The sequence below is a fragment of the Delphinapterus leucas genome, chromosome 2 (genome assembly GCF_059928025.1).
Source record: "Delphinapterus leucas isolate spDelLeu-1000000601 "Yukka" chromosome 2, BTC_Dleu_Yukka2, whole genome shotgun sequence".
NCBI lineage: Eukaryota > Metazoa > Chordata > Mammalia > Artiodactyla > Monodontidae > Delphinapterus > Delphinapterus leucas.
Genome location: NC_143130.1, coordinates 1,935,057 through 1,962,883, shown reverse-complemented (window position 1 = coordinate 1,962,883; position 27,827 = coordinate 1,935,057). Strand labels below are relative to the sequence as shown.

At 37.3% G+C, this 27,827-nt stretch overlaps 1 protein-coding gene across 1 annotated transcript in view; it reads right to left on the bottom strand.

The window, feature by feature from the left end:
• Positions 1-508: 508 nt before the first annotated feature.
• The window catches only part of MTPAP (mitochondrial poly(A) polymerase), a 58,269-nt gene continuing 30,950 nt past the window's right edge, over positions 509-27,827 (bottom strand). The window contains exon 11 of the mRNA XM_089906330.1: positions 509-27,827. Coding sequence (XP_089762456.1) covers positions 27,815-27,827 — 13 coding nt within the window. The 3' untranslated portion in view covers positions 509-27,814.

Genomic DNA, 27,827 nt, shown 5'->3' with positions numbered 1-27,827 from the left:
TCCTCTTAATACTGTCATTGCAGACCAAAAAGTTTTCAATTTTGATAACATCTGATTTACCTATTTTTTTTAATGGAGCATATTTTTTGTGACATATCTAAGAATTATTTGCCTAACTCAAGGTCATAAAGGTTTTCTAACACGCTTTCTTCTAGAAGTTTTATACTTCTGTGTTTTACATTTAGATCGATAATCCATCCTGAGTTAATTTTCATATGAGGTATGCATTATGGGTCAAGACTCATTTTTTTGTATATGAACCTTCAATTTTCCGAGGATCATTTGTTGAAAAGACTATACTTTAACTGCCTTTGCACTTTTTCAAAGATGGATCTATATCTAGGCTCTCTATTCTGTTCCACTGATCTTGTTTTTCTATCCTTTCACCAATTCAACACTGTTTAAATGACAGTAGTTTTAAATGTCTTGAAATTAAGTAATGTGAATCCTCCAACTTTTCCTTCTATTTCAGAACTGTTTTGACTCCTCTAGCTCCTTTGTCTTTCTATATAAATTAAATGTCAGTTTTTCAATATCTATAAAAAAATTCCTGTTGGGATTTTGACTGTGATTGCACTGGATTTACAGATCAATTTGAGGAGAATGGACAATGTAGCCCTATTGATTCTTCCAATCCATGAACAAGGTATATGACTCCATTTACTTGTTTTCCTTGGTTTCTTTCATCAGTGATTGTAGTTTTCAGCACACATACCCTGCACATACTTTGTTGGATTTATACCTAAATGTGTGTGTGTGTGTGTGTGTGTGTGTGAGCACATGCACACTTTTTAAATTGTTGAATTCCCATTGCTAGGGTAGAGAAATACAATTGATTTTTATATATTAACCTTGTATCCTGTGTTCTTGGTAAACTCACTTATTAGTTCTAGGAATTTTTTTAAAATAGCTTTTTTGGTATTTTGCTTATAGACAGTCATGTTGTCTGTGAATAGAGAGTTGTATTACTTTCTTTTTAATCTGTATGCCTTTTATTTCCTTTTCTTGCCTTATTGTACTGGAGTGGACTTCCAGTTAATGGTGAAAGGGGATATCCTTGCCTCATTCCAGGTCTTATAAAGAAAGCATTCAGTCCTTGACAATCAAGTGTGGTATTAGCTATAAGACTTTGCAGATGCCCTTCATCAGGTTAAGGAAATTCCATGCTATTTCTCATTTACTAGGAGTTTTTATTATAAATCAATGTTGATTTTTGGCAAATGCTTTTTCTGCATCTACTGAGATGATCATATGGTTTTCTTCTTTAGTCTGTTAATAACAATGAATAATACTGATCGATTTTAAAAACACTGAACCAACCCTGGCATTCCAAGGACAAACCGCACCTTGGTTATACTGTGTTCTTTTTTGTTGAGTGATTTTACATCTCTGTTCATAAAAGATGTTGGTCTGTAACTTTCTTTACTTATAATGACTTTGATTTTGGTATCAGGGTAATGCTGGTTGTATAAAATGAATGCAAAGTGTTCTCTTTTCTGGAATAGGATGCATAGAAATGGTATTATTTCTTAAATGTTTGAAAGAATTCATCAGTTACGCAATTTTGACCTGGAATTTTCTTTGTTGGGAGGTTTTAAACTATGAATTCAACTTCTTTGATAGGATATTCAGGTTATCTATTTCTTCTTCAGTAAGTTTTATTAGATTGTGTCTTTCAAGGAATTGGTCCAGTTCATCTAAATTGTCAAAATTGTGGGCATAAAGTTGTCAGTAGAATTCCCTTATTAGGATACAAATGTCTCTTCTTTCATTCATGATATTGGTGATTTGTGTCTTCTACCCTTCTTTCATGGTTTATACGTTTATCAAGTTTAATGGTCTTTTTAAGGAATCACATTTTTTAAAAAGTGTTTTATGAGGTATACGACTTTGAGTTAGCAGGCTTTTTCTTCTTTCAGCACTTTAAAAATACCACTCAATTGTCTTCTAGCTTAGGTGATGATAAGTCCTGTGATTCATAGCACTGGTTCTCTGTACTGTTGCATGTTTTTTTCTCTAGCTGCCTTCAAGATTTTATCTTTGTCTCTGGTTTTCAACAGTTTGAATAGGAAATCAGTTGGGGGCTGGGTGTGCTTTGGTTTTATCCTGCTTGATGTTCTCCAAGCTTCTCTATCTGGTATTTGTGTCTAACATTAATTTTAGAAAATTCTCAACCAAATATTTCTTCTGCCCTATTCTTTCTCTTCTCTTTCTTGGGTTCCAATTACACATATGTTACACTATTTGTTATTGTCCCGCAGCTCTTGAATGCTTTATTTCCCACTCTTTTTGCTTTAGTTCGAATAATTTCTATTTTTTATTGAAGTATAGTTGATTTACAATATTATTAGTTTCGGGTGTATGGCATAGTGACTTAGAATTTTGCAGATTATACTCCATTATAGGTTATTACAAAATAATGGCTATAGTTTGGATAATTTCTATCAACCTGTCTTCAAGTTCACTAACTCCTTCCCTAGCTGCACAAGTCTACAGATGAGCCCATTGAAGAATATTTTCTTCATCTCTGTTTCTGTGGTTATTTTACCTTTAGCATTTGCACTTGATTCTTTTTTATTGTATCCATCTGTGCTGAAATTGTCCATCTGGTCTTTCATGGTGCTAATCTTTTCCTATGAACCATTAGCATATTAATTATGGTTATTTTAAATTATCTGTCTGCCGATGCCAACATCTGTGTCATATCTGAATCTGGTCTATTGTTTGCTTTTTTTTTTTATTGACCGTGTGTTGTTTTTCTTGTTTTTTCATATGCCTTGTAGTTTTTTCTAGCATTAGTCAGTAGTGACTCAGGTAAATTGTTTTCATGCCTGGAGATGGACATGCCTTTCCTTCTACTAGAATTTTAGTATGGGGCTTTGAGTCTATCAATAGGGTTGAGCTGGGTTTAGGATTTGTTGTACACCCGTCTTCAAATTCTTCTATAAATACTTGTGTTTAGGGTGGGGCTCATTTACCAGAGGATTTTTCTCAGTGTCTGCTCCTCCTTCAACTTTAGGCTATCCTTTTGTGCTATACCTCTTGATTCACGTTCTTACAATTCTCGCAAGCAATGTTCCACTGTTACTTGTTACTTGACACAGTCACGCGGCAGAGGTCTAAGGGGAAGCACCCACTGTCGTTCTGATTAAGCGTCAGTCTAAATCAGGCCTTGTGTCCCTGAGTCTAAGGATGTGGTCCTCTTAGTGCTTCTGTTCCCACAGTTCTGGGCCCTCCATGTATTGCTATCCTTCCTCAGGGAAGAGGTTTTTTTTTTCCTTTTCCCTTTCTTCAGCTGCAGTGGTGTTTTATCAGTGCCCTCAGAATGAGCATTTGTTACCCTTTCCTCTGCAGTTTAAGGTTTTTAAGGGGGAAAGGATCTGGGTAGGGTTTCATACCTTTCCCTCCAGGCTGGCACAATGAGAGACCATTTCTCAGAATTTTCATGTATCATTTCTGTGGACACCTGGTGAGGTTTGTGAAGAAAAGTATACACCTGGATGTAATTTTCCCTTGTATCTGCAGTCCCCACAGGCTCCAAATTCTGTCACCAATCCAACTTGGCTTTTACCTATTTTCTGAGAATCCTAGCTAAATTCTTCTTCCTGATGTTCAGCTGCATCTTTCCCAGGTAAGCTTGCATCTTGTCTCTCCCTGCATGTGCTTGCCTCTCCTTAGATTTGGGGCTAGCTTGTAGCACTTCAGCCTCTGCTCTCTAATGAGTTCAAGAAAGTTGTGAACTTGAGGTTTGCTCAGGTTTCTCCTTCTTGTGGTTGTAATGGTGAGAGTGATGATCATCCCAGCTCACTGCGTCCTCAGTGGAAGCTGGTCCTAGATGAAGCATGTTTAGCCTTAGTAAATACTGCTAACTAGATTCCCAAAATGGCCACAGTGTATCGTTTTACATTCAAACCAACAAAGTACGAGAATTTTAGTTGCTCTTCCTCCTTGTAAACACATGGTCCTATCAGTCATTTTTAGGCAGCATCTGATAACCTCTTTCTGCTTTCTGTCTCTATAACTTTGCCTATTTTCGATACCTCATATAGGTGGAATCATACAATATTTGATTTTTCGTGTCTGGCTTATATCACTTAGCATGTTTTTTAAGACTCATCCACATTGTAGCATGGATCAGAATTTCCTTCCTTTTTAAGGCTGAATAATACTTCATTTTATTTATAAACCATATTTGGTTTATTCGTTTAGCTATTCACCTGGATCATTTCCACCTTTGTACTATTGTGAATAATGCTTCTATGAACATTGGTATACAAGTATCTGTTTGAGTCTCTGCTTTCAATTCTTTTGTGTATTTCCCAAAGAATGGAATTGCTGATCATATGGTTTGATCATTCTGTGTTTACTTTTTGAGGGGCCACTAAATGTTTTCCACAGTGTGCTGCTCCTTTTTACATTCCCACCAACACTGTACCAGGGTTCCCATTTCTCCACATTTTTGCCAATGTGTGTTATTTTCCATTGTTTTAATATAATAGCCATCTTAATTAGGGTTTGAAGTGGTATCTTACTGTGGTTTTGATTTGCACTTCTCTAATGACTAATGATGTTGAGCATCTTTTTAGGTACCTATTGGCCATTTGTATAGCTTCTTTGGAGAAATGTCTATTCAACTCTTTTGCCTATTATATTAACTGCGTTGTCTTTTTGTTGTTGAGCTGTAGGAGTTCTTTACACATTCTGCATATTAATTCGTTATGGGATATATGGTTGGCAAATATTTTCTCCCATTTTGTGAGTTGCCTTTTTACTCTGATACTGTCCTATGATGCATAAAAGTTTTTTTAAAATTTTTATAAAGTCCAATTTATCTATTGTTTCTTTTTTTGCCTATTCTTTTGGTGTCTTCCCTGAGATCATTAGTAAATCTAGAGTTATGAAGCTTTTCACCTATGTTTTCTTCTCAGAGTTTTATAATTGTGGTCTTACATTTAGGTCTTTATTCATTTTGAGTTAATGTTCATTGTAAGGGTTCAACTTCATTCTTTTGCATGAAAAGACTGTCCTTTTATTGTTGACTAGTCTTGGCACTCTTGTCAAAAATAGACAATATTTATGTGAGGATTTATTTTCAGATTCTTTATTTTATTCCATTGCTGTATATGTCTGTCTTTATGCCACTGTTTTGAGTATTGTAGCTTTGTAATAAGTTTTTGAAATCAGGAGGTGTGAATTCCCCAATTTTGTTCTTCTTTTTAAAGGCGTTTTGTCTACTCAGGGTCACTTGAGATTTCCTATGATACTGAAGACCTAACCCTCAGGGTGACAGTATTTGGATATAGGGTCTTTAGGCAGGTAACTAAGGTTAAATGATGTCATAAGGGTGGGACCCTAATCTGAAATGACCGTTTTGGTTTTTCGTTTGTTTGCTTGTTTTTTTGGCCATGCTGCACAGCTTGCAGAATCTTACTTTCCCGACCAGAGATTGAACCTGGGCCCCCTGCAGTGGAAGTGCCGAGTCCTAACCATTGGACCGCCAGGGAATTCCCAATACTGTTGTTCTTAAAAGAAGAGGAAGAAACACCAGTGATCTCTCTCTTCACAATGTGAGGACCCAGTGAGAAAGCAGCCTTCTACAAGCTAGGAGGTGAACTCTCACCAGAGACCAGCCCTGGTGGCAACTTGATCTTGGACTTCAGAACTGTGAGAAAATAGATTTCTGTTGTCTAAGCCACCTGGTATGTGGTATTTTGTTATGGCAGCCCTCGCACACCACTACCCAAGTAGTGTGTGTAAATGGAGAGGGGAAGATCAACACTGGAAGTGAGAACAGGTAGGAGTGACAGCAGCTTGAGCTAGGGCGTTTATAGTGGAGATGGTGGAAAGCAGACACAGCTGGGCTATGCTCTGGAGAGTAGCCCACAGGACATGCCAATGGACTGGAACCTGAGGGTGTGGGAAACAAAGGTATCAAATTCCAGATACATAGGGAGGTAAATAAATCAGGCCAACTTTCCATTTTTTGTTTGGACTTTAAGAAGAACCATTTGGCTAAAAATGAGAAATAAGCTTGAAGATGAATCAGAAGATATTTTCAGACAGAAAGAACAGTGAAGTTGTATAGGTCCTAATTATCATTTTATAGTATGGTGCAATTTATGTTTTTTTCATATAACAGGCTCCTGCAATCTGAGTAAATGGAGGCAACACCATCTGAGAGAGACATAAACCACTTCCCCCAACTCATCTACATTTCTCCCACACAGTAACGAATGACTTCTTCCCTCAGTGGAGGAAGAATATACATTATGACAAAGGTCTATATTGCTCCCAAATCATTTGGGCACATATGAGAATAAATATCATTTTAATTCTGGAAATCTCTGGGAAGCCACTACTTTGGAGCCAAGTTGCAGCCTTCATTTTGCTTTCACATTTCCAGAGAGCACCAGCCCTTTTAAGAATAAGGTTTCCAGTCCACAACAGCAGCACTCTGCTTTAGTAGCAGAGAAAAATGGAAGTAATTCATTTTTAATACGCAAATATTTTCTTGTTACCAAAAGTTTGCTTTTGTTTTTTTGGTCCTCTTCAATAGCTTTTGTAATGTGACACCACACCACTAACCCTCCAGAGTAGCTGGCCGGCCTTCTCTACCCAGAATGTGTTCTTCTGAGTATAGTTCCTCCTGGATATGAGGAATAAAGAAGAGACAGGAGAGTATTGGGGGCAGAGACGTGCGAGGATCCTTTTAAATGAAGCAAACTGCCATTCTTTGTTACACGTCTGATTTGCCCCATTCTAAAGCCACCCAATCAGAATTGGAATAATAGCTTTAATTTATCCAGTGCTAACATTGTGATTCTGATCTACTGACCGATATCCAGCCTTACTGCCAGCCACGATGGTAAGCTGTCAAAAAGCACAAAACACCACTTCTCTGCTGCATGGAAACGCTATGTGGCGACTCTTATTAGCAAAATTACTATTAAATTCATTTCTAAAGTTTTTCCTATCCAAGACTAACTATGGAATTTTCTCTTAGTCACAGCTATAAACTCCTTGAAGATTAATATTTATGTTAAGAAACACGCATCATAATGAATATTATATCCAAAAAGGTATTATGGCTTATTGATGCATTTCAGGACCAAGTATTATTACTGTATGTTTGAAGGATTATTTTTTCTGGCGTTACATCTAGAGTATATATAATCTTGGTATTCATCACTTGTTAACTACAACTTGTACTGGCAAAATTAAAACAATATCCATCACTATTCTTGTATTCTTTTTTCATATCAATGTGAGTCATGAAACTTCTACTTTTTCATCACTTAAGGCTAAATTCCCCTTTCATTTAAATGAGCAGGGCGTTCTAATCTAAAGCAGCTTTCAGAGGAAGAGACCAAACACAGACAAAGACTCACAAAATTATTTTCATTAAACCTAAAAAACAGATATAAATATACAAATTTAGGAGTTTCTTGCTATCTAAATTAATGTTTTTAGATCAAAAGGCATTATTTCTTAAAGAAAACTTAGAACCACATTTCCAGTTGTTCTGTTTCCAGATCAGTAATTAGAATGCCTACTCAAGCTTTCTTTCTTTACCCCTGTAACTGCTGTAATTAATATAAGTCCACAATGACCTAGTGCATAAAATAACTATTTTCCTGAGACATGAAAAATAGCTTACTGGCAATGGATACTTGTCAACACATTCAAAAAAATTTTTTTTTCCTCTTACTCTAAGGGGGGAAGAAAAGCCAAAAGATTAAGATCAGTATAAATCACTTTTATAGTATGCTTAAAAGAAACTAGGATGCTTTTTTGAATTAACATATTTATCATCATTAAAATGATTTTTAAAAGGCCAAAGAAATACCTTTTTAATGGATAATTGTAAGGTTATCAATGTAAATCTAGTTTACAGAGTAATTGGTAAAACCAAAGATTACTAATAAAATCCAAGTTTAAAGGGTTAAAAAATTATAACCCTAAAAACTTTTATAGGTTAAAAAAATTAATCAATACTGTCTTCTGCTTCCACCCAAGATGGAGTAACTAGATTTACTATCCCACTTAAAACAACAAAAATGTTAAACTACGAAAAAACAGCTTTCATGACTTTGGACATAAAGGAAAAAAGAAGTGAGCCCTGAGAGAGGGTTTTCCCAGCTCACTGCCTTGAGTTTCCCAAACACAGCCCTGGGAAGGGGACCCAGGCAGAGACAAGAGGACTTCCTGAATCAAGAGGATGGAGACCAAGGCACTACAGTTTGCAATGCAGAACGTTGGAGAGGAGAGAGGGGCACAAACAGTGTACAGTTGGATCTTGTTTTTTCATCCTTTCTGCCATCTCTGCCTTTTAGTTGGAGAGTTTAATCTATTCTCATTTAAAGCAATTGCTGGTAAAGGTCTTACTTCTGCCTTTTTGCTGTTTGCTTTTTTATATATCATAGTTTTTGGTTCCTCAATTCCTCCATTACTGTCTTGTTTAGTGTTTATTTGTTCTAGGATACTATTATGATTCTCTAATTTACATTTCTGTATATTTTTTACTTACAGGGATTAACATTAACATCTTAAATCTATAACAATCTAGTTTGAATACCAGTTTAGCTTCAATAGTGTAAAAAATCTCTGCTTTTACACAGCTCTGTCCCCCCTTTATGTTGTAATTGTCACAAAGTACATCTTTATACATTGTGTGTCCATTACATAGATTTATAATCACTGTTTTATGCATTTGTCCCTTAAATCATATACAAAGTAAAAATTACCAGAAAAATACAGTAATGCTGGCTTTTCTATTTACCTACATAGTTGACCTCATTCTTGTACTTCATTCTTTCGTATGGCTTTGAGTTATGTCTAATGCCCTTCATTTAAGCCTGAAGGTTCCCTTTAGCATTTCTTGTAGGGCATGTCTCCAGGTGAATGGCTGCCTCAGCTTTTGTTCATCCAGCAAAATCCTATTCTCCTTCAGTTTTGAAGGATAATTTTGCCAGATACACTATTCTTGTTTGACAGGTTTTTTCCTTCCAGACTTTCAATATATTATCCACTCTCTGGCATCCATGATTTCTGGTAAGAAATTGGCTGTTAATCTTATTCAGGATTTCCTGTACATGATGGGTCACTTTCAAGCCTCTCTCTGGCTTTGATGGTTTAATTATAATGTGTCTTGGTGTGAATCTCTTTGAATTTATCCTGAGGTTCTTGCATTTGTAGATTCACATCTTTCACCAAATTTGGTGAAGGTCATTAATTTTTCAAATATTCCTTCTGCCCTTTTCTTTCTCTTCTCTGCTTGGGTTTCCATTATGCATATGTTGTAAGCTTGATCAGGTCCCGCAAGTCTGTGGGTCCTGTCCATTTTTCTTCATTTTCTTTTCTGCTCTCTAGACTGGATCTCAACTCACCTACCTTCAAGCTCACTGATCCTTCCTTCTACCTACTCAAATCTATTGTTATATTTTTCCAAAGAATTTTTTAATTGTTGTAAGTTTCAAAACTTCTATTTGGCTCCTTTTTATGGTTTGTGTCTCTTTATTGATATGCTCTACTTGGTGAGACATTATTCCCCTATTTCCTTTACTTCTTTGTTTATGATATCCTTGATCTCTTGGCATATTTAAGATGTTCTAAAGTCTTTGTCTAGTAAGTCCAATGTCTCTGCTTCCTCTGGGACAGTTACTGTTATTTTTTTCCCAAATAATGAGCCATACTTTGTTTCTTTGCATGCAACATAATAGTTTTTGAAACCTGGACACTTTGAATATTATAATGTGGCAACTCTGGGTTTGTTGTTGCTACTTTGAGGGAGGTTGTAGTTGCTTGTTAGTGGCTTTTCTAAAATAAATTTGTAAGGACAGTATTCTTTGTCATTAATGGCCACTGAAATCTCTGTTATTTAAGCTTACTGGTCAGCTAGTGATTTAACAGAGATTTCCTTAAACGACTTGATCTAATCATCATTGTCATCACTGTCATCATTGTCACCTCCCAGTCTTTGCAGATTGGCTCTGTGTTTAAGCACTCCAGTGCTTAGTCAAGCTGTTTATGACTGGAATTCCTGATTCTCTGGAGCCTACAAGTCAGTTGGAGGTGAAAGCTTAGGATCTTCTCAGGTCTTTAATGAGCACACCTCCAGTCCTGTGCATGTGTGTGGCTTTCTAGATTCCCTGTATACCTGAGAGCTTTTCGAAGCCCTTATATCCCTATGCATTTCCTTTCCCAGTCTCTTCTTTCCTGGAATTTTTCAGTGTGTCTACTGCTTGTCCCAATTGTTATCTCTTACCCCCAGGCAGCTATAGCAAGTATATTTGTCACTAAATGCTTTGGACAAATGTTTCCCGGGAATCTCATGTGTCTCTGAGAAGGTTCTGAGGCAGATGAAAGAAAGCCAAGCCCTTGAGTTGATTCCTCAGGGAGTCACCAAATGGATCAAGACACATAACCACAATTATTTGAGAATTGGGTCCATATTACTCCCTCTGCACCAGGAAGCTAACTAAGTATATGGGTTGCTATCTTCATAGTCACTGCTGAGCATAGGAGTAATAAATGGCAAACAGGTGAATTAAAAGGCCACATAGCCCTCCCTGAAATTCAGCAGCTTCCTTTTTCATTATGCATCCTCCCATTAAGTTTTTTTTTGTTAGATTTCAAACTTCAAGAAAAGTTGATTCTGAAAGACTTTGCCAGCTTAATCCTTGTTTCAGGGGAGGGATGGCATTTCGGAGTTCCCTACCCTACCATGTTCAATGATGACTCTCATGGACAACGGCACAAAGTCAATTTGATGGATAACTGCATGCAAAACAAGGTACTCAATCCATACTCTACACCGCATATAAAAATTAACTCAGAATGAAACATAAACTAAATTTAAAATATAAAACATCTGCAAGATGTAAAATGTAAAAATGTAAAACATCTAAAAGAAAACAAATGAGAAAATCTGTTGCCTTGGATTAGGCAAAAATAAGATGTGACTCCAAAAGCATGATCCATAAAAGAAGAAATGTATAAACTGAACTTCATCAAAATCTAAAACTTCGGCCCTTTAAAAGATACTGTTAAAATAACGCAAAGATAAGCTACAGATTGAAAGAAAATATACCTGATAAAGAACTTGTATCCAAAGTATATAAATAATATTCAAACCTCAATTAGAAAACAACTCACTTTTTTAATTATGAAAGATTTGAAGAAACACCTCAATAAAGAACATATATAAATGTTGAGACTTTCAAGATGGCGGAGGAGTAAGACATAGAGATCACCTTCCTCCCCACAAATATATCAGAAATACATCTACACGTGGAACAACTCCTACAGAACACCTACTGAACGCTGGCAGAAGACCTCAGACTTCCCAAAAGGCAAGAAACTCCCCACGTACCTGGGTAGGGCAAAGGAAAAAAGAAAAAACAGAGACAAAAGAATAGGGACAGGACTTGCACCTCAGGGAGGGAGCTGTGAAGGAGGAAAGGTGTCCACACACTATGAAGCCCCTTCACTGGCAGAGATGGGGTGTGGGCAGGGGGGATGCTTTGGAGCCACGGAGGAGCACGCAGCAACAGGGGTGCAGAGGGCAAAGCGGAGAGGTTCCCGCACAGAGGATCGGTGCCGACCAGCACTCACCAGCCCGTGAGGCTTGTCTGCTCACCTGCTGGGGTGGGCAGGGGCTGGGAGCTGAGGCTCTGGTTTCGGAGGTCAAACCCCAGGGAGAGGACTGGGGTTGGCTGCGTGAGCACAGCCTGAAGGGGGCTAGTGCGCCACAGCTAGCTGGGAGGGAGACCAGGAAAAAGTCTGGACCTGCCTAAGAGGCAAGAGACCATTGTTTCAGGGTGTACAAGGAGAGGGGATTCAGAGCACCACCTAAACAAGCCCCAGAGACAGGCGCAAGCTGCGGCCATCAGTGCAGACCCCAGAGAAGGGCATGAAACGCTAAGGCTGCTGCTGCAGTCACCAAAAAGCCTGTGTGCGAGCACAGGTCACTATCCACACCTCCCTTCCAGGGAGCCTGTGCAGCCCGCCACTGCCAGGATCCCGGGATCCAGGGACAACTTCCCCAGGAGAACACATGGTGCGCCTCAGGCTGGAGCAACATCACACTGCCCTCTGGCGCTGCAGGCGCACCCCGCATTCAGAGCCCCCTAATCAGCGGCTCCTTTAACCCCGTCCTGTCTGAGAGAAGAACAGACGCCCTCAGGTGACTTACACGCAGAGGCGGAGCCAAATCTAAAGCTGAGCCCCAGGAGCTGTGCGAACAAAGAAAGGAAAGTCTCTCTGTGCGGCCTCAGGAGTAGCAGATTATATCTCCACAATCAACTTGATGTACCCTGCATCTGTGGAATACCTGAATAGACAACGATCAACCCAAAATTGAGGCAGTGGACTTTGGGAGCAACTGTAGACTTGGGGTTTGCTTTCTGCATCTAATTTGTTTCTGGTTTTATGTTTATCTTAGTTTAGTATTCAGGGTTTATTATCATTGGTACATTTGTGTATTGATTTGGTTGCTCTCTTTTTATTTTTTATATATATATATTTTTTTTTCCCCTTTTTCTCTTTTTTGTGAGTGTGTGCATGCTTCTTTGTGTGATTTTTGTCTGTATAGCTTTGCTTTTACCATTTGTCCTAGGGTTCTGTCTGTCCGTGTTTTTTTTTTCTTTAGTATAGTTTTTAGCGCTTTTGATCACTGGTGGATTTGTTTTTTGGTTTGGTTGCTCTCTTCATTCTTTCTTTTTTATTACGTTTTAATTTTTTAATAATTAAAAAAAAATTTATTTTAATTTTTTTTCCTTTCTTTCTTTCATGTCCTTCTCCCTTTTCTTCTGAACGGTGTGAATGACAGGGTCTTGGTGCTCCAGCCTGGTGTCAGGCTTGTGCCTCTGAGGTGGGAGAGCCGAGTTCAGGACATTGGTCCACCAGAGACCTCCTGGCACCACATAATATCAAATGGTGAAAGCTCTCCCAGAGATCTCCATCTTACCACTAAGACCCAGCTCCACTCAACAACCAGCAAGCTACAGCGCTGGACACCCCATGCCAAACAACTAGCAAGACAGGAAAACAAACCCACCCATTAGGAGACAGGCTGCCTAAAATCATAATAAGATCAACAGACACCCCAAAACACACCACCAGAGGTGGTCCTGCCCATTAGAAAGACAAGATCCAGCCTCATCCACCAGAACACAGGCACCAGTCCCCTCCACCAGGAAGCCTACACAATCCACTGAATCAACCTTACCCACTGGGGGCAGGCACCAAAAACAACGGGAAATAAGAACATGCAGCCTATGAAAAGGAGACCTCAAACACAGTAAATGAATTAAAATGAGAAGACAGAGGAACACACAGCAGATAAAGGAGCAAGGTAAAAACCCACCAGACCAAACAAATGAAGAGGGAATAGGCAGTCTACCTGAAAAAGAATTCAGAGTGATAATAGTAAAGATGATCCAAAATCTTGGAAATAGAATGGAGAAAATACAAGAAATGTTTAACAAGGACCCAGAAGAACTAAAGAGCAAACAAACAATGATGAACAACACAATAAATGAAATTAAAAATCCTCTAGAAGGAATCAATAGCAGAATAACTGAGGCAGAAGAACGGATAAGTGACCTGGAAGATAAAATAGTGGAAATAACTACCACAGAGCAGAATAAAGAAAAAAGAATGAAAAGAATTGAGGACAGTCTCAGAGACCTCTGGGACAACAAATGCACCAACATTTGAATTATAGGGGATCCCAGAAGAAGAAGAGAAAAATCCCAGAAGAAGAAGAGAAAAAGAAAGGGACTGAGAAAATATTTGAAGAGATTGTAGTTGAAAACTTCCTTAGGATGGGAAAGGAAATAGTCAATGAAGTCCAGGAAGCACAGAGAGTCCCATACAGGATAAATCCAAGGAGAAACATTCCAAGAAACATATTAATCAAACTATCAAAAATTAAATACAAAGAAAAAATATTAAAAGCAGCAAGGGAAAAGCAACAAATAACATACAAGGGAATCCCCATGAGGTTATCAGCTGATCTTTCAGCAGAAACTCTGCAAGCCAGAAGGGAGTAGCAGGACATATTTAAAGTGATGAAGGGGAAAAACCTACAACCAAGATTACTCTACCCAGCAACGATCTCATTCAGATTTGATGGAGAAATTAAAACCTTTACAGACAAGCAAAAGCTAAGAGAAGTCAGCACCACCAAACCAGCTTTACAACAAATGCTAAAGGAACTTCTCTAGGCAGGAAACACAAAAGAAGGAAAAGATCTACAATAACAAACCCAAAACAATTAAGAAAATGGTTAATAGGAACATACATATAATTACCTTAAATGTAAATGGATTAAATGCTCCAACCAAAAGACATAGACTGGCTGAATGGATACAAAAACAAGACCCGTATATACACTGTCTACAAGAGACCCACTTCAGACTTAGGGATATATACAGGCTGAAAGTGAGGGGATGGAAAAAGATATTCCATACAAATGGAAATCAAACGAAAGCTGGAGTAGCAATTCTCATATCAGACAAAATAGATTTTAAAATAAAGACTATTACAAGAGACAAAGAAGAACACTAAATAATGATCAAGGGATCAATCCAAGAAGAAGATATAACAATTGTAAATATTTATGCACCCAACATAGGAGCACCTCAATACATAAGGCAAATACTAACAGCCATAAAATGGGAAATCGACAGTAACACAATCATAGTAGGGGACTTTAACACCCACTTTCACCAATGGATAGATCATCCAAAATGAAAATAAATAAGGAAACACAAGCTTTAAATGATACATTAAACAAGATGGACTTAATTGATATTTATAGGACATTCCATCCAAAAGCAACAGAATACATTTTCTTCTCGAGTGCTCATGGAACATTCTCCAGGATAGATCATATCTTGGGTCACAAACCAAGCCTTGGTAAATTTTAAAAAATTGAAATCATATCAAGTATCTTTTTTGACCACAATGCTATGAGACTAGATATCAATTACAGGAAAAAATCTGTAAAAAAATACAAACACAGGAAGGATAAACAATACACTACTAAATAACCAAGAGATTACTGAAGAAATTAAAGAGGAAATAAAAAAATACCTAGAAACAAATGACAATGAAAACACGATGACCCAAAACCTACAGGATGCAGCAAAAGCAGTTCTAAGTGGGAAGTTTATAGCAATACAATCCTACCTCACGAAACAAGAAACATCTCAAATAAACAATCTAACCGTACACCTAAAGCAATTAGAAAAAGAAGAACAAAAACAAGCCGAAGTTAGCAGAAGGAAAGAAATCATAAAGATCGGATCAGAAATAAAGGAAAAAAATGAATGAAACAATAGCAAAATCAATAAAAGTAAAAGCTGGTTCTTTGAGAAAATAAACAAAATTGATAAACCATTAGCCAGACACATCAAGAAAAAAAAAGGAGAAGACTCATATCAACAGAATTAGAAATGAAAAAGAAGTAACAACTGAAGCTGCAGAAATACAAAGAATCATTAGAGATTACTACAAGCAACTATATGCCAATAAAATGGACAACCTGGAAGAAATGGACAAATTCTTAGAAAAGCACAACCTTCTGAGACTGAACCAGGAAGAAACAGAAAATATAAACAGACCAATTACAAGCACTGAAATTGAAACTGTGATTAAAAATCTTCCAACAAACAAAAGCCCAGGACCAGATGGCTTCACAGGCAAATTCTATCAAACTTTTAGAGAAGAACTAACATCTATCCTTCTGAAACTTTTCCAAAATATAACAGAGGGAGGAACACTCCCAAACTCATTCTAGGAGGCCACCATCACCCTGATACCAAAACCAGACAGAGATGTCACAAAGAAAGAAAACTATAGGCCAATATCACTGATGAACATAGATGTAAAAATCCTCAACAAAATACTAGCAAACAGAATCCAACAGCACATTAGAAGTATCATACACTGTGATTAAGTGGGGTTTATCCCCGGAATGCAAGGATTCTTCAGTATAGGCAAATCAATCAATGTGATAAACCATATTAACAAATTGAAGGAGAAAAACCATATGATCATCTCAATAGATGCGGAAAAAGCTTTTGAAAAAATTCAACACCCATTTATGATAAAAACCCTCCAGAAAGTAGACATAGAGGGAAACTACCTCAACATAATAAAGGCCATATATGACAAACCCACAGCCAACATGGTTGTCAATTGTGAAAAACTGAAACCACTCCCTCTACGATCAGGAACAAGACAAGGATATCCACTCTCACCACTGTTATTCAACATAGTTTTGGAAGTTTTAGCCACAGCAATCAGAGAAGAAAAAGAAATAAAAGGAATCCAACTCTGAAAAGAAGTAAGCTGTCACTGTTTGCAGATAACATGATACTATACATAGAGAATCCTAAAGATGCTACCAGAAAACTACTAAAGCTAATCAATGAATTTGGTAAAATAGCAGGATACAAAATTAATTCACAGAAATCTCTTGCATTCCTATACAGTAATGATGAAAAATCTGAAAGAGAAATTAAAGAAACATTTCCATTTATGACTGCAACAAAAAGAATAAAATACCTAGGAATAAACGTACCTAAGGAGACAAAAGACCTGTATGCAGAAAACTATAAGACACTGATGAAAGAAATTAAAGATGGTACAAACAGATGGAGAGATATACCATGTTCTTGGATTGGAAGAATCAACATTGTGAAAATGACTATACTACCCAAAGCAATCTATAGATTCAATGCAATCTCTATCAAACTACCACTGGCATTTTTCATAGAACTAGAACAAAAAATTTCACAATTTGTATGGAAACACAAAAGACCCCAAATAGCCAGAGCAATCTTGAGAAAGAAAAACGGAGCTGGAGGAATCAGGCTCCCGGACTTCAGACTATACTACAAAGCTAAATAATCAAGACAGTATGGTACTGGCACAAAAACAGAAATACAGATCAATGCAACAGGACAGAAAGCCCAGAGATAAATCCACACACCTATGGTCACCTTATTTTTTTATTTTTTTATTTTTTTGCGGTATGCAGGCCTCTCACTGTTGTGGCCGCTCCCGTTGCGGAGCACAGCCTCTGGATGTGCAGGCCCAGCGGCCACAGCTCACAGGCCTACCCGCTCCGCGACATGTGGGATCTTCCCAGACCGGGGCATGAACCCGTGTCCCCTGAATCGGCAGGCGGACTCTCAACCACTGCGCCACCAGGGAAGCCCCTGGTCACCTTATTTTTGATAAATGAGGCAAGAATATACAATGGAGAAAAGACAGCCTCTTCAATAAGTGGTGCTGGGAAAACTGGACAGCTACATATAAAAGAATGAAATTAGAACACTCTCTAACACCATACACAAAAATAAACTCAAAATGGGATTAAAGACCTAAATGTAAGACCAGACACTATAAAACTCTTAGAGGAAAACACAGGAAAAACACTCTCTGACATAAATCACAGCAAGATCCTTTTAGACCCACCTCCTAGAGAAATGAAAATAAAAACAAAAATAAACACATGGGACCTAATGAAACTTAAAAGCTTTTGCACAGCAAAGGAAAATATAAACAAGACGAAAAGACAACCGTCAAAATGGGAGAAAATATTTACAAATGAAGTAACTGACAAAGGATTAATCTCCAAAATTTACAAGCAGCTCATGCAGCTCAATATCAAAAAAAGAAACAACCCAATCCAAAACTGGGCAGAAGACCTAAATAGACATTTCTCCAAAGAAGATATACAGATTGCCAACAAACACATGAAAGGATGCTCAACATCACTAATCATTAGAGAAATGCAAATCAAAACTACAATGAGGTATCACCTGACACCAGTCAGAATGGCCATCATCAAAAAATCTACAAAGAATAAATGCTGGAGAGGGTGTGGAGAAAAGGGAACCCTCTTGCACTGTTGGTGGGAATGGAAATTGATACAGCCACTATGGAGAACATTATGGAGGTTCCTTTAAAAAATCTAAAAATAGAACTACCATATGACCAAGCAATCCCACTACTGGGCATACACCCTGAGAAAACCATAATTCAAAAAGAGTCATGTACCACAATGTTCATTGCAGCTCTATTTACAATAGCCAGGACATGGAAGCAACCTATGTGTCCATCGACAGATGAATGGATAAAGAAGATGTGGCACATATATACAATGGAATATTACTCAGCCATAAAATGAAATGAAATTGAGTTATTTGTAGTGAGGTGGATGGACCTAGAGTCTGTCATACAGAGTGAAGTAAGTCAGAAAGAGAAAAACAAATACCATATGCTAACACATATATATGGAATCCAAAAAAAAAAAGGTTCTGAAGAACCTAGCAGCAGGACATGAATAAAGACGCAGACATTGAGAATGGAGTTGAGGACACAGGGAGGGGAAAGGTAAGCTGGGAGAAAGTGAGAGAGTGGCAATGGACATATATACACTACCAAATGTAAAATAGATAGCTAGTGGGAAGCAGCCGCGTAGCACAGGGAGATCACCTCGGTGTTTTGTGACCATCTAGAGGGGTGGGATAGGGAAGGTGGGAGGGAGACACAAGAGGGAGGGGATACGGGGATATATGTATATGTATAGCTGATTCACTTTGTTATATAGCAGAAACTAACACACCATTGTACTCCAATAAAGATGTTAAAAAAAAGTGTTAGCCAACTAGAAATAACAGGGAAATTCCTTGAAGAAACATTTGCATTTGATATGATTATCTACATAAGCAAATTAAGAGACCATCTAGGCAAGCTATTTGTTTTTTTTTTATATTATGGATACAAAGTCAAACAAAATTAGTGTATTTGAACACCACGAACAATAAGTTAGGAAATGTAGTTTTAATGTCTTACTCCAAGTAGCTAACAAAAAATAACATTCCATAGACTAAATCTAACAAAAGATCTGTAAATGCTTTATGAGAACAAATTTCATACTTTATTAAAGGATATAAAGGAAGACCAGTTGGAGAGGTATACCACGTTCATGGATGGGAAAATGCACTATAATAAAGATGCAAATGTTGAAGGTTAATCTATACAATCAATATAATTTCAAAGATTTTTGTTCATAAAACTTGACAAACAGACCCTGATATTCACAAAGAAATGCTGAAGCCCAGAATAGGCAAGACAATTTTGAACAAGAACAGGGATGAAACACCTATAAGATGTGAAGACTGGTTATAAAACTTAATAAAAAAGTTGATTTGGTGAAGAAAGAGATAATTAGAAAAATGTAAAAAATAGTTACAAAACCAATCCAGAATATGACAGACAATATTCACAATGAATAAAGCTAGAATACATAAAAAGCTCTTAAAATTAATAGGGAAAATACAAAACTGAGTAGAAAAATGGCAACAGCAATTTACACTAGAGGGAACACAAAATAACTATAAGTATTTGGAAAATGTGCTCAGGGAACTGCAGGTTTTTTGTTTTTTTTTTTAAGCCGTATCATCAAACTCTCTCAGTTTTTGTAGCAATGTGGAAATTTTGAATTTTTGTATTTCTGGTAGGAGGGAAAGTTTTTACAATCACTTGGCAAAGGAATTTGGAGGTATCTGCTGCATTGCATTGAATCTAAGATGCTTCTCCCTGATCTCCACCCCCTACCCCCATACACACACATTTTAACATTTCTGAAATGCAGATCCATTTTACAATTGTTGGTGTCTTAAGATTTTGAATGATAGCATTTTGGGTACAACTTACATTAAATGTCCTCTCAGTTTTAATAAAATATGTAATAAAGTTGAAAAAAAGGATATATATAAAGTATATAAAGCTATAAGTAGATAATAAGAATGTAATGAAGAAGATATTCATAGGACATTAGCAAGATGGCAGACCAGGAGGTCTCAATACTAGAACCCCCAAAAAACAACTTCTAAAGTTTTTATCTTTGAGGTGTTCTTCGTCCTGTACAGCTTGTGTCCTACGAATCACTGCTTTGCTTTCTTCGAGGTAACAGGCTTCTCTCAGCTATCTTGTGTACTATTTTCCTACTGCTGCACGAATTACCACAAAGGTAGTGGCTTAAGACACCACAGATTTCTTAACTTACAGTTCCATCGTCAAAGACGGCAGTGCAGGATCTTCAAATACTTCTCCACCTGACCTCTGAATCCCTCATCACATCTTCCTTCCTCCTACTGACCCTTATGATTATATTGCGGCCACTTGGAAAATCCAGAATAATCTCCCCATCTCGGGGCCTTTAACCTAATCACACCCACAAAGCCCCTTTAGCCACGTAAAGTGACATGTTCCGTTTCCGGGATTAGAACATAGACATAGTCGGGGCCTTTATTCCGACCACAGCTCTAACCTTTGACTGTTTACTGATGAGGATGATTACTCGTATCCATCTTCATCCTTTGACTGCCAGTCCTGAACAAAGATGTTCACACTGTCAAGTGAATAAACGATAACTTAACTTTCACAAGGGAGGTTTTCCCCAATATATTGATTTTCTATTACTGCATAACAAACTCCCACGAACTTAGCAGCTTAAAACAATATACATTGATTTTCTCAGTTTCTGTGGCTTGAGTCAGAAATCGATTTAACTGGCCCTCTTCTCAGTCTTAGAGCGCTAAAATCGATGTGTTGGCCGAGGTGTCATCTCACCTATGCTCAGGATGCTCTTAAAAGCCCCTACATTTGTTTATTATCTCAGTTTCCTTGTGGCTGGGACCAAGGCCCCTGACTGCTTGCTGGCTGTTGGTGGGGATTGCTCTCAGCTCTTAGAAGCCACCCTCAGGTCCCAGCCACGTGGCCATGCACAATGAGGCAGCTTACTTCTTCGAAGCCAGCAGAAATTTCTCTCTCCAGTCTGCTAGGAGTCATATCAGGTAATAATCACAGAATGATTCAACCATCACCTTTGCCATGTAACACAACCCAATCAAGGGAGTGACTCACAGGTCTGATCACACTCAAGGAGAGGGGCTTACACAGGGGTGTCCTCCAGAGGGTGGGAATCTTGGGGCCATCATAGAACCCTGCCTACAACACCATGCATTAATTTTGAACCCTTCTTTTAGAAAAAGAAGTTTAAAATTTTTAAATGGAAGCTGAGCTCTTAAATTTTTCCTAGTACTATTTTTATTTCTTAATACCTTTAAAATCATGGGCTAAGAATGGGGGTGGGATAAGGGAAAGAAAGCAATGTTTATCGATTACCAAATATGTGCCAGGCACTGTGCCAGGTCCTATACTTACTCCATATCAGAGAAAAGAACTGCACTGAAACCGATGTACTGTAAGAAATGTGTCCAAATCAAGTATTAAGAGTGTTCTTAAGGCTTTTTTTTTTTTTTTTTTTTTTTTTTTTTTGCGGTATGCGGGCCTCTCACTGTTGTGGCCTCTCCCGTTGCGGAGCACAGGCTCCAGACGCACAGGCTCAGCGGCCATGGCTCACGGGCCCAGCCGCTCCGCGGCATGTGGGATCTTCCTGGACCGGGGCACGAACCCGTGTCCCCTGCATCGGCAGGCGGACTCTCAACCACTGCGCCACCCGGGAAGCCCTCTTAAGGCTTTTAAGTACGGATAAGAAAATCAGACAATCATAACAAATGCCATTAAATTGATAGGCTAAAACTAGTATTTCAAAATTTTCCTAAATATGTGACCGGGTATGCTTTTGATGGTCTTGGATAACAAATACTCCACATTTTCCAGTGCAATGAACTTTTTATTTTTAAAGCAAAACAGATTTCATTGCACAGAATTTAAAACATACCATAGCTTATGTAACTAAATTTAATGGCCTAAAATATTTTCTCCTAAATCACGCTTCACATATTTTACTAATCTATGAATAAAATTTATTCCAGGATGGTACTGTACATATTTAATCATAGTCAAATCTTTCTTCATCTAGAAGATCAAATATAGCAAATATTGCTTAGAAAACGGAAATTACAGAGGGCTTTAGAACTAAGAAACATTTTAAGCCACATTTAAATTCAAATACTACTTAACACAATTTTCACCCTGAAGCATCGAGAAGTTTGAAGTACTGGCTTTGTTCAGAGCAACCAAGATAAAAACACCAAATTATTTTGGTTTTCAAAATGATTGTATTAAATATTTAGAGACTTGAATTAAGGTTTCTGGCAATATGGCAATGCTAGAATACAAGTATCAAATTATAAGTTGAAAACTAACTCAAAATTATGATAGCTATTTTTAATTGCTACCTCTGTTACCTAAACAAATATAGGCTGATAATATAGCCGAAAAACTACAAATATGAAATAGCTAAATATCAGGAAAATAACTTATAATATAGAAAAGAAACACGAGTTATTTCACTGATGTAAAAATGCACTAAAATCTTGCGTTCATAAATAAGATACTCTAACAACATATGCCTAAAATTCAAAAGGGAACTCTATTATAAAATCATAAAATTTCCAAGGAGCTTTTTGGCCTAAAATGCTTTCATTCTTGGTCTCAGCCCAGATAAATATTTTGGAAAACTGGAAGAAAAATTGTATTTCACAGTTGTTTGAGGTGTCTGAACATGGTTGGAAAAAGAAGATATTTTCCCCATTCTTATTAGGGCACTTTGCCACTCATTCACACATGGCATAAATTTAAACTTTCAATTGGCATGGACAAAATCCTCTATGAGGAAATCACAATCCAGAAGTAAAAGCTGGAAATGTCTGATTTCTGAAGCCGAGCACAGAACAACACCTGCAGAACCTTGTTTCCTCAAGGGTGAACTAGGCTTTCACTTCAGCCAGGTGTCCGCACTGCTAGGTAAAGCCCAACTCAAGGCTTTTCGGCAACTGAGACATCATGTGAAAGCCCCTTAGAAGGAAGTAAACTAAATGAACAGTATACATCATTCCTATAAAATTAAAAAAAAAAAAATATATATATATATACACACACACATATGGGATCAGAAGCTGGAATCAAAAAGAACTCAGTGGCTTCCAGTAATGGCAGTCTAGGCAGTACATACCAACTCTCTCTCTCTCTCAGCTGTCTTTGCAGCTGGGCAAGACAAAAAGCAGTTGCTTGAAAGCACCCAAACGCTATCAAGGCAGTGAAAACCTACAGGACTGCAGAGACGCAGACCTACACTAGGTGAGCCTAGCACGTGGGACTGCTTTCCCCACAGGGACGCCTGCGGATGAGGCAATCAGAGCTGAGCAGGGCTTTCAGAAGGATCGCAGGGAAAGGGAGCTCAGGACCTAACGAGGAGAAGGGGCCCCGCTGAGCCCTCCTGGCTTTGGGCGAGGCTAGAATCTGGAACTGAATCCAATTTCAAAATCTCAAGCCCCTTCTGGACCACAGTGATCCAGGATCATAAGTACTCCCACCCACCTTCCAGAAGCAAAAATAAATCCATTCTGAAGGGAAATCAACATCACCCTCCCTCAAGTAATCTATTTCGGAAAACTGGAAGAATGACACATACAATGTCAACACACAAAACACCACCAGTCAGGCATCCTAGAATAGAAGTCAGCATCACGAAACACAGAAGCAGACCAGATAATCAATCAACTTATCAGACAGACTTTATAAGAAAATCAAAGACGAGGCTCAGAATTCTGTCAGAAAATTAGAAAAAATAATTTCAAATACCAGACAGAAATCCTAGAACTGAAAAAAAAAAAAACAAAAATAAAAACCCTACTGGAATTGAGAATTGAATGAATGGGTTTAAAAAATTAGATACCTCTAAAGAAAAAAATTGATAAGCTGTAATACAGATTAGAAATACCCACAATGAAGAGACAAAGATAGGAAAAAAACAGGAAAGAACATGATTGAAAGTTTTCTAAAACTGATAAATATTCTTATGTCATTAATGTTGAACAACTCCACAGCACAGAATCATACGCGCCAACAAAATCAGCACCATCCATGTTGTGGGAAACTCCCTAAGACAGATAACCCCATATCTTCAATATATCGCAAAAGAAAAAAGGAGATGAAGTGTAAACCTAAGAATTCAAGAGACTTCAGAAACAGGTCAACCAATCACAACATGGGGACCGTAGCTGGATCACAATTCAAACAAACAGCCTTGGGAAAAAACAACTGTGACATCCATAAGACAATTGGAAACTTGAACTCTAAGTAGATATGAAGATACTAGAGAATTATTGTTTTGTCTGTTCTTCTTAGGTTTAATAATGATTTGTGATTTTTAGAAAAAAGCTCTTATCTTTTGGCAGTAATTGACATATTTACAGATAAAATGATAGAATGACTGAAATATACTTCAAATAATACAGATTGGGTAAGTAAATGGGTTATATATTAAAGCAAATTTGCCACGAGTTAATTATTGAAACAGGTGATGGATTTATGCAAGTTCATTACACTTTTCAGTTTACTTTTGCCTGGGTTCAAAATTCTCCATAATAATAATGTTTTATATAATTATCTGTAAGCTTGACCATCTTTATTGTTTACCTGTCCTTTTTAACTGCTTCCATGATATAGCTTTGTTCTGCCTATTTCTCATACATTTGTGGAGCTCATTATTAGAGAAATTGGCCCTTTTTCCATTAGTATCAGAATTTTGGTTATGGCTGTTTTGTGGCACAGCTTTCCATTTTAAAGTAGTCAAGTTTATCAATATATTCTTTTATGAATGCATGTCATACTTGAAAAGGCACCCTTCCCTACCCCAAGCTCATAATATTCATCCAGGGTTCTTCAGTACTTTATGATTTCACTTTCCTCCCTCCACATTTAAACCCCAACCACCTGCAGTTTATTTGGGCATTAGAGTGACACTAGGATCAAACTAGTTCTTTTCCAATAGCTGCCAGTTGTCCCAACACTACTTATTGAATAATCCATCTTTCTATTGATTTGAAATGTTGCCCTTTATCATATCACTGTAAATTCCCCGATATATCTTGAGTATATTTCTGTTACTGTTCCATCGGTTTGTCTATCTCAAACCAGTAGTATTATTTTAATTACCGTGCCTTATATTTTAATGTTATTTGTTGAATTTTTAAAAATTTTTTCTCCTATTTTTGTATGTTTATTCTTCCTCATACGCTTCCAATGACTTTCAAGTTTCTTTAAAAAATTCTTACAGAATTTTAATTGACTGCATCATCATTAATTGATACGTAGGCAAAACTGTTACACCCTTACACTAAGCCTTTCTATCCAAGAACAAAAATCATTTTTCTGGCAATTCAAACCTTCCGTCTCTTGGTATGTCTCAATTTAGAGGGTCTGGTACATAGCAATCATGGGTAAATGTTTACTGAATGAATGACTCTGTTGTACCAGTATTTGGGGGATTAAGTGTCATTAGTAGAGAAGTTTGAAAACTTTCAGAAGTCAGTGGAGTTTATAAACAGAAGACTTTGATGTTACAGAAAAAAATCCAGTGCTTTGTACTAATTAGAACCTTCAGTTGGTATATGTTTTGTACACCTGATATTTAGAATGACCTTAAAGCTCTGTACAGTTCCAAGATATCTTTAGAATTGCAATAAACACATATAATTTAATGTTAATTTACCATAAAAGGTACTTTGACTCCTATTCCTTTGAAAATTGATGGTTTACATGGGTACACAGAAGAGGGAAAACAGTGGGTTGGGAAACTAGCTAAGACATTATTGTATTAAATTAGAAGAGAGGTAATGACATAAACTAAGCTAATGGCAACAGAAATAGAGAGATTAATTAAACAAGGTGAAAGAAAAAGGAGTCTAAAAGGATCCCAGAGTCTGAGCTATGGTGGCAGAGAATAATGATACCAACAACAGAAATGAGCCAATTATGAGGTTAGCCAGTTTTGAGGAAGAAAATAATTTTAATTTAAAACAGGTTGAGGGACTTTCCAGGTGGTCCAGTGGTTAAGAATCCGCCTTCCAATGCAGGGGACATGCGTTCGATCCCTGGTTGGGGAACTAAGATCCCACATGCCATGGAGCAACTAAGCCTGCGCACTCTGGAGCCCGCACATCTCAACTACTGAGCCCGTGCACCACAACTAGAGAGAATCCTGCAACGAACAGCCTGCGTGCCGCAATGAAGACCCAGCACAGCCTAAATACGTAAATAATAATCAAAATAAAACAGGTTGAATTGGAAGTAAAGCACAAAGTCCAGTGCACAATAATGATGAAGTTCTAGAGGCGGGACTAAAATAATCATCTGACAAGTCCTATGTCCAGAGATGAGGATGAAGCTCTGGAAATCAGTGTTATATGAAAAATGTGTTCATTTGAACCCATCTTACCACTTAACAACAGATAAGTGAAGTACCACTGCTCACTGTTATTCTAGTCATCACTTTTTTAAAAAAGAAAGATATCAAAATATAAAAATATTCTGATCAAATAAATAATATACGAAAAATGCTGTAATCCTCTGTTTTAAAGACTCAATTATATAAAGCTGAAGAAGACCACTCAGTCCTAATAACTGAGCTTTACAACCAGTGATGCCAAGAATCAAGCAGGGAAATGCCAAAGATACTTGCTTTAGGTTTGATTAGAGGACTGGGGGGAAAGGGGACATTATCACATAAATCATAAACAAACAATCCTTCTAAAATCACCAAAATTAACTGCTAAAGAAGAAAAACAAGGTGAAGCTTGTGCTACTTTTATACTGACAGGCGTATCTATAGAACTATAATACACATCTCACATGAAGTAAAAAAAAAAAAATCAGGCTTTGAGTTTCAAATTCCACTGCAAGACGTCAGCCAGCTTCATAATCCACCTTTTACTCAGTTTTTGAGACAAAGAGATGTTAATGTTATTTCACACCACTCTCCGAGCCCATGTGTAAGTTTAGCAAAGATTAATTAAAACTCTAACCATTAGGCTCCATTGATCTAAGCCAAATACCAGTAACTCTGTAATAAGAAGCTTCAAAATGTATGACTTCCATTGTGCCTGACACGTTAATGAATTTGGTGACACAGAACATAACACAAACCTAATCTGTAATCTTTCATTAACTTGCTCCATTTTATTTGACGGCATCCATTGTGGTAAGTTTTCAATGTGTCATACTTCAAAATAAACCCAGAAAATATCATTTATAATTTATATTTTTCATTATGTTGGACTTGCTCTACTCCAAATTAGGTATTTTGCCATACTATGTATTCTTCACAGTGTAACATTTACTGTTTCAAGTCCCATCTTTCCAATACCCTCTTTAAAACATCTCAGCACCCCATCCTAAAAGATTGGAAACTTTGCCGCGAAAAAAAAAAAAGTTTAAATGTATTCATCTGAAAGTAGACAGAAAAAGTGAATAATGACTTTAATCTCGTTTTGACTCCACTGAGCACTTAAAGCTGGGTGGATACACATACACACAGATAACATGAGGGATCACATTTGAAATATAAATAGTGTATTTTCAAAATAGTTTGTGGTGATTTATATATCCTGTATCATAGATATTTCTGATTAAAGATTCCACCTAAAATAGACATTTTCTGGGAGTTGCTCCATGGGAATTCCAGAGGAACAGTGTAATGTTTATATTCGTTGGAATATGTATCCACAAGAAATTGAACTCAGCATGGAAACTAAAATAAGCCTTTCAAGTATTTAAAATAAAATTTCCAACATCATCCCAAGGTGAAAAGTGACTTCTGATCATGTTTTCACTCCTGTCCAAGTATATACTGCAAAGGGCTTCTCATTAGGAAGGCTTTACATAAAATTACATACCACGACCTGATGATACTTCCTGGTGATGGCTTTAAGCCACTTAAACTTTGCCTTCTTGTTAAATACTCTTGTGAGGTATATGAGAGTCAGCTCCTGGAC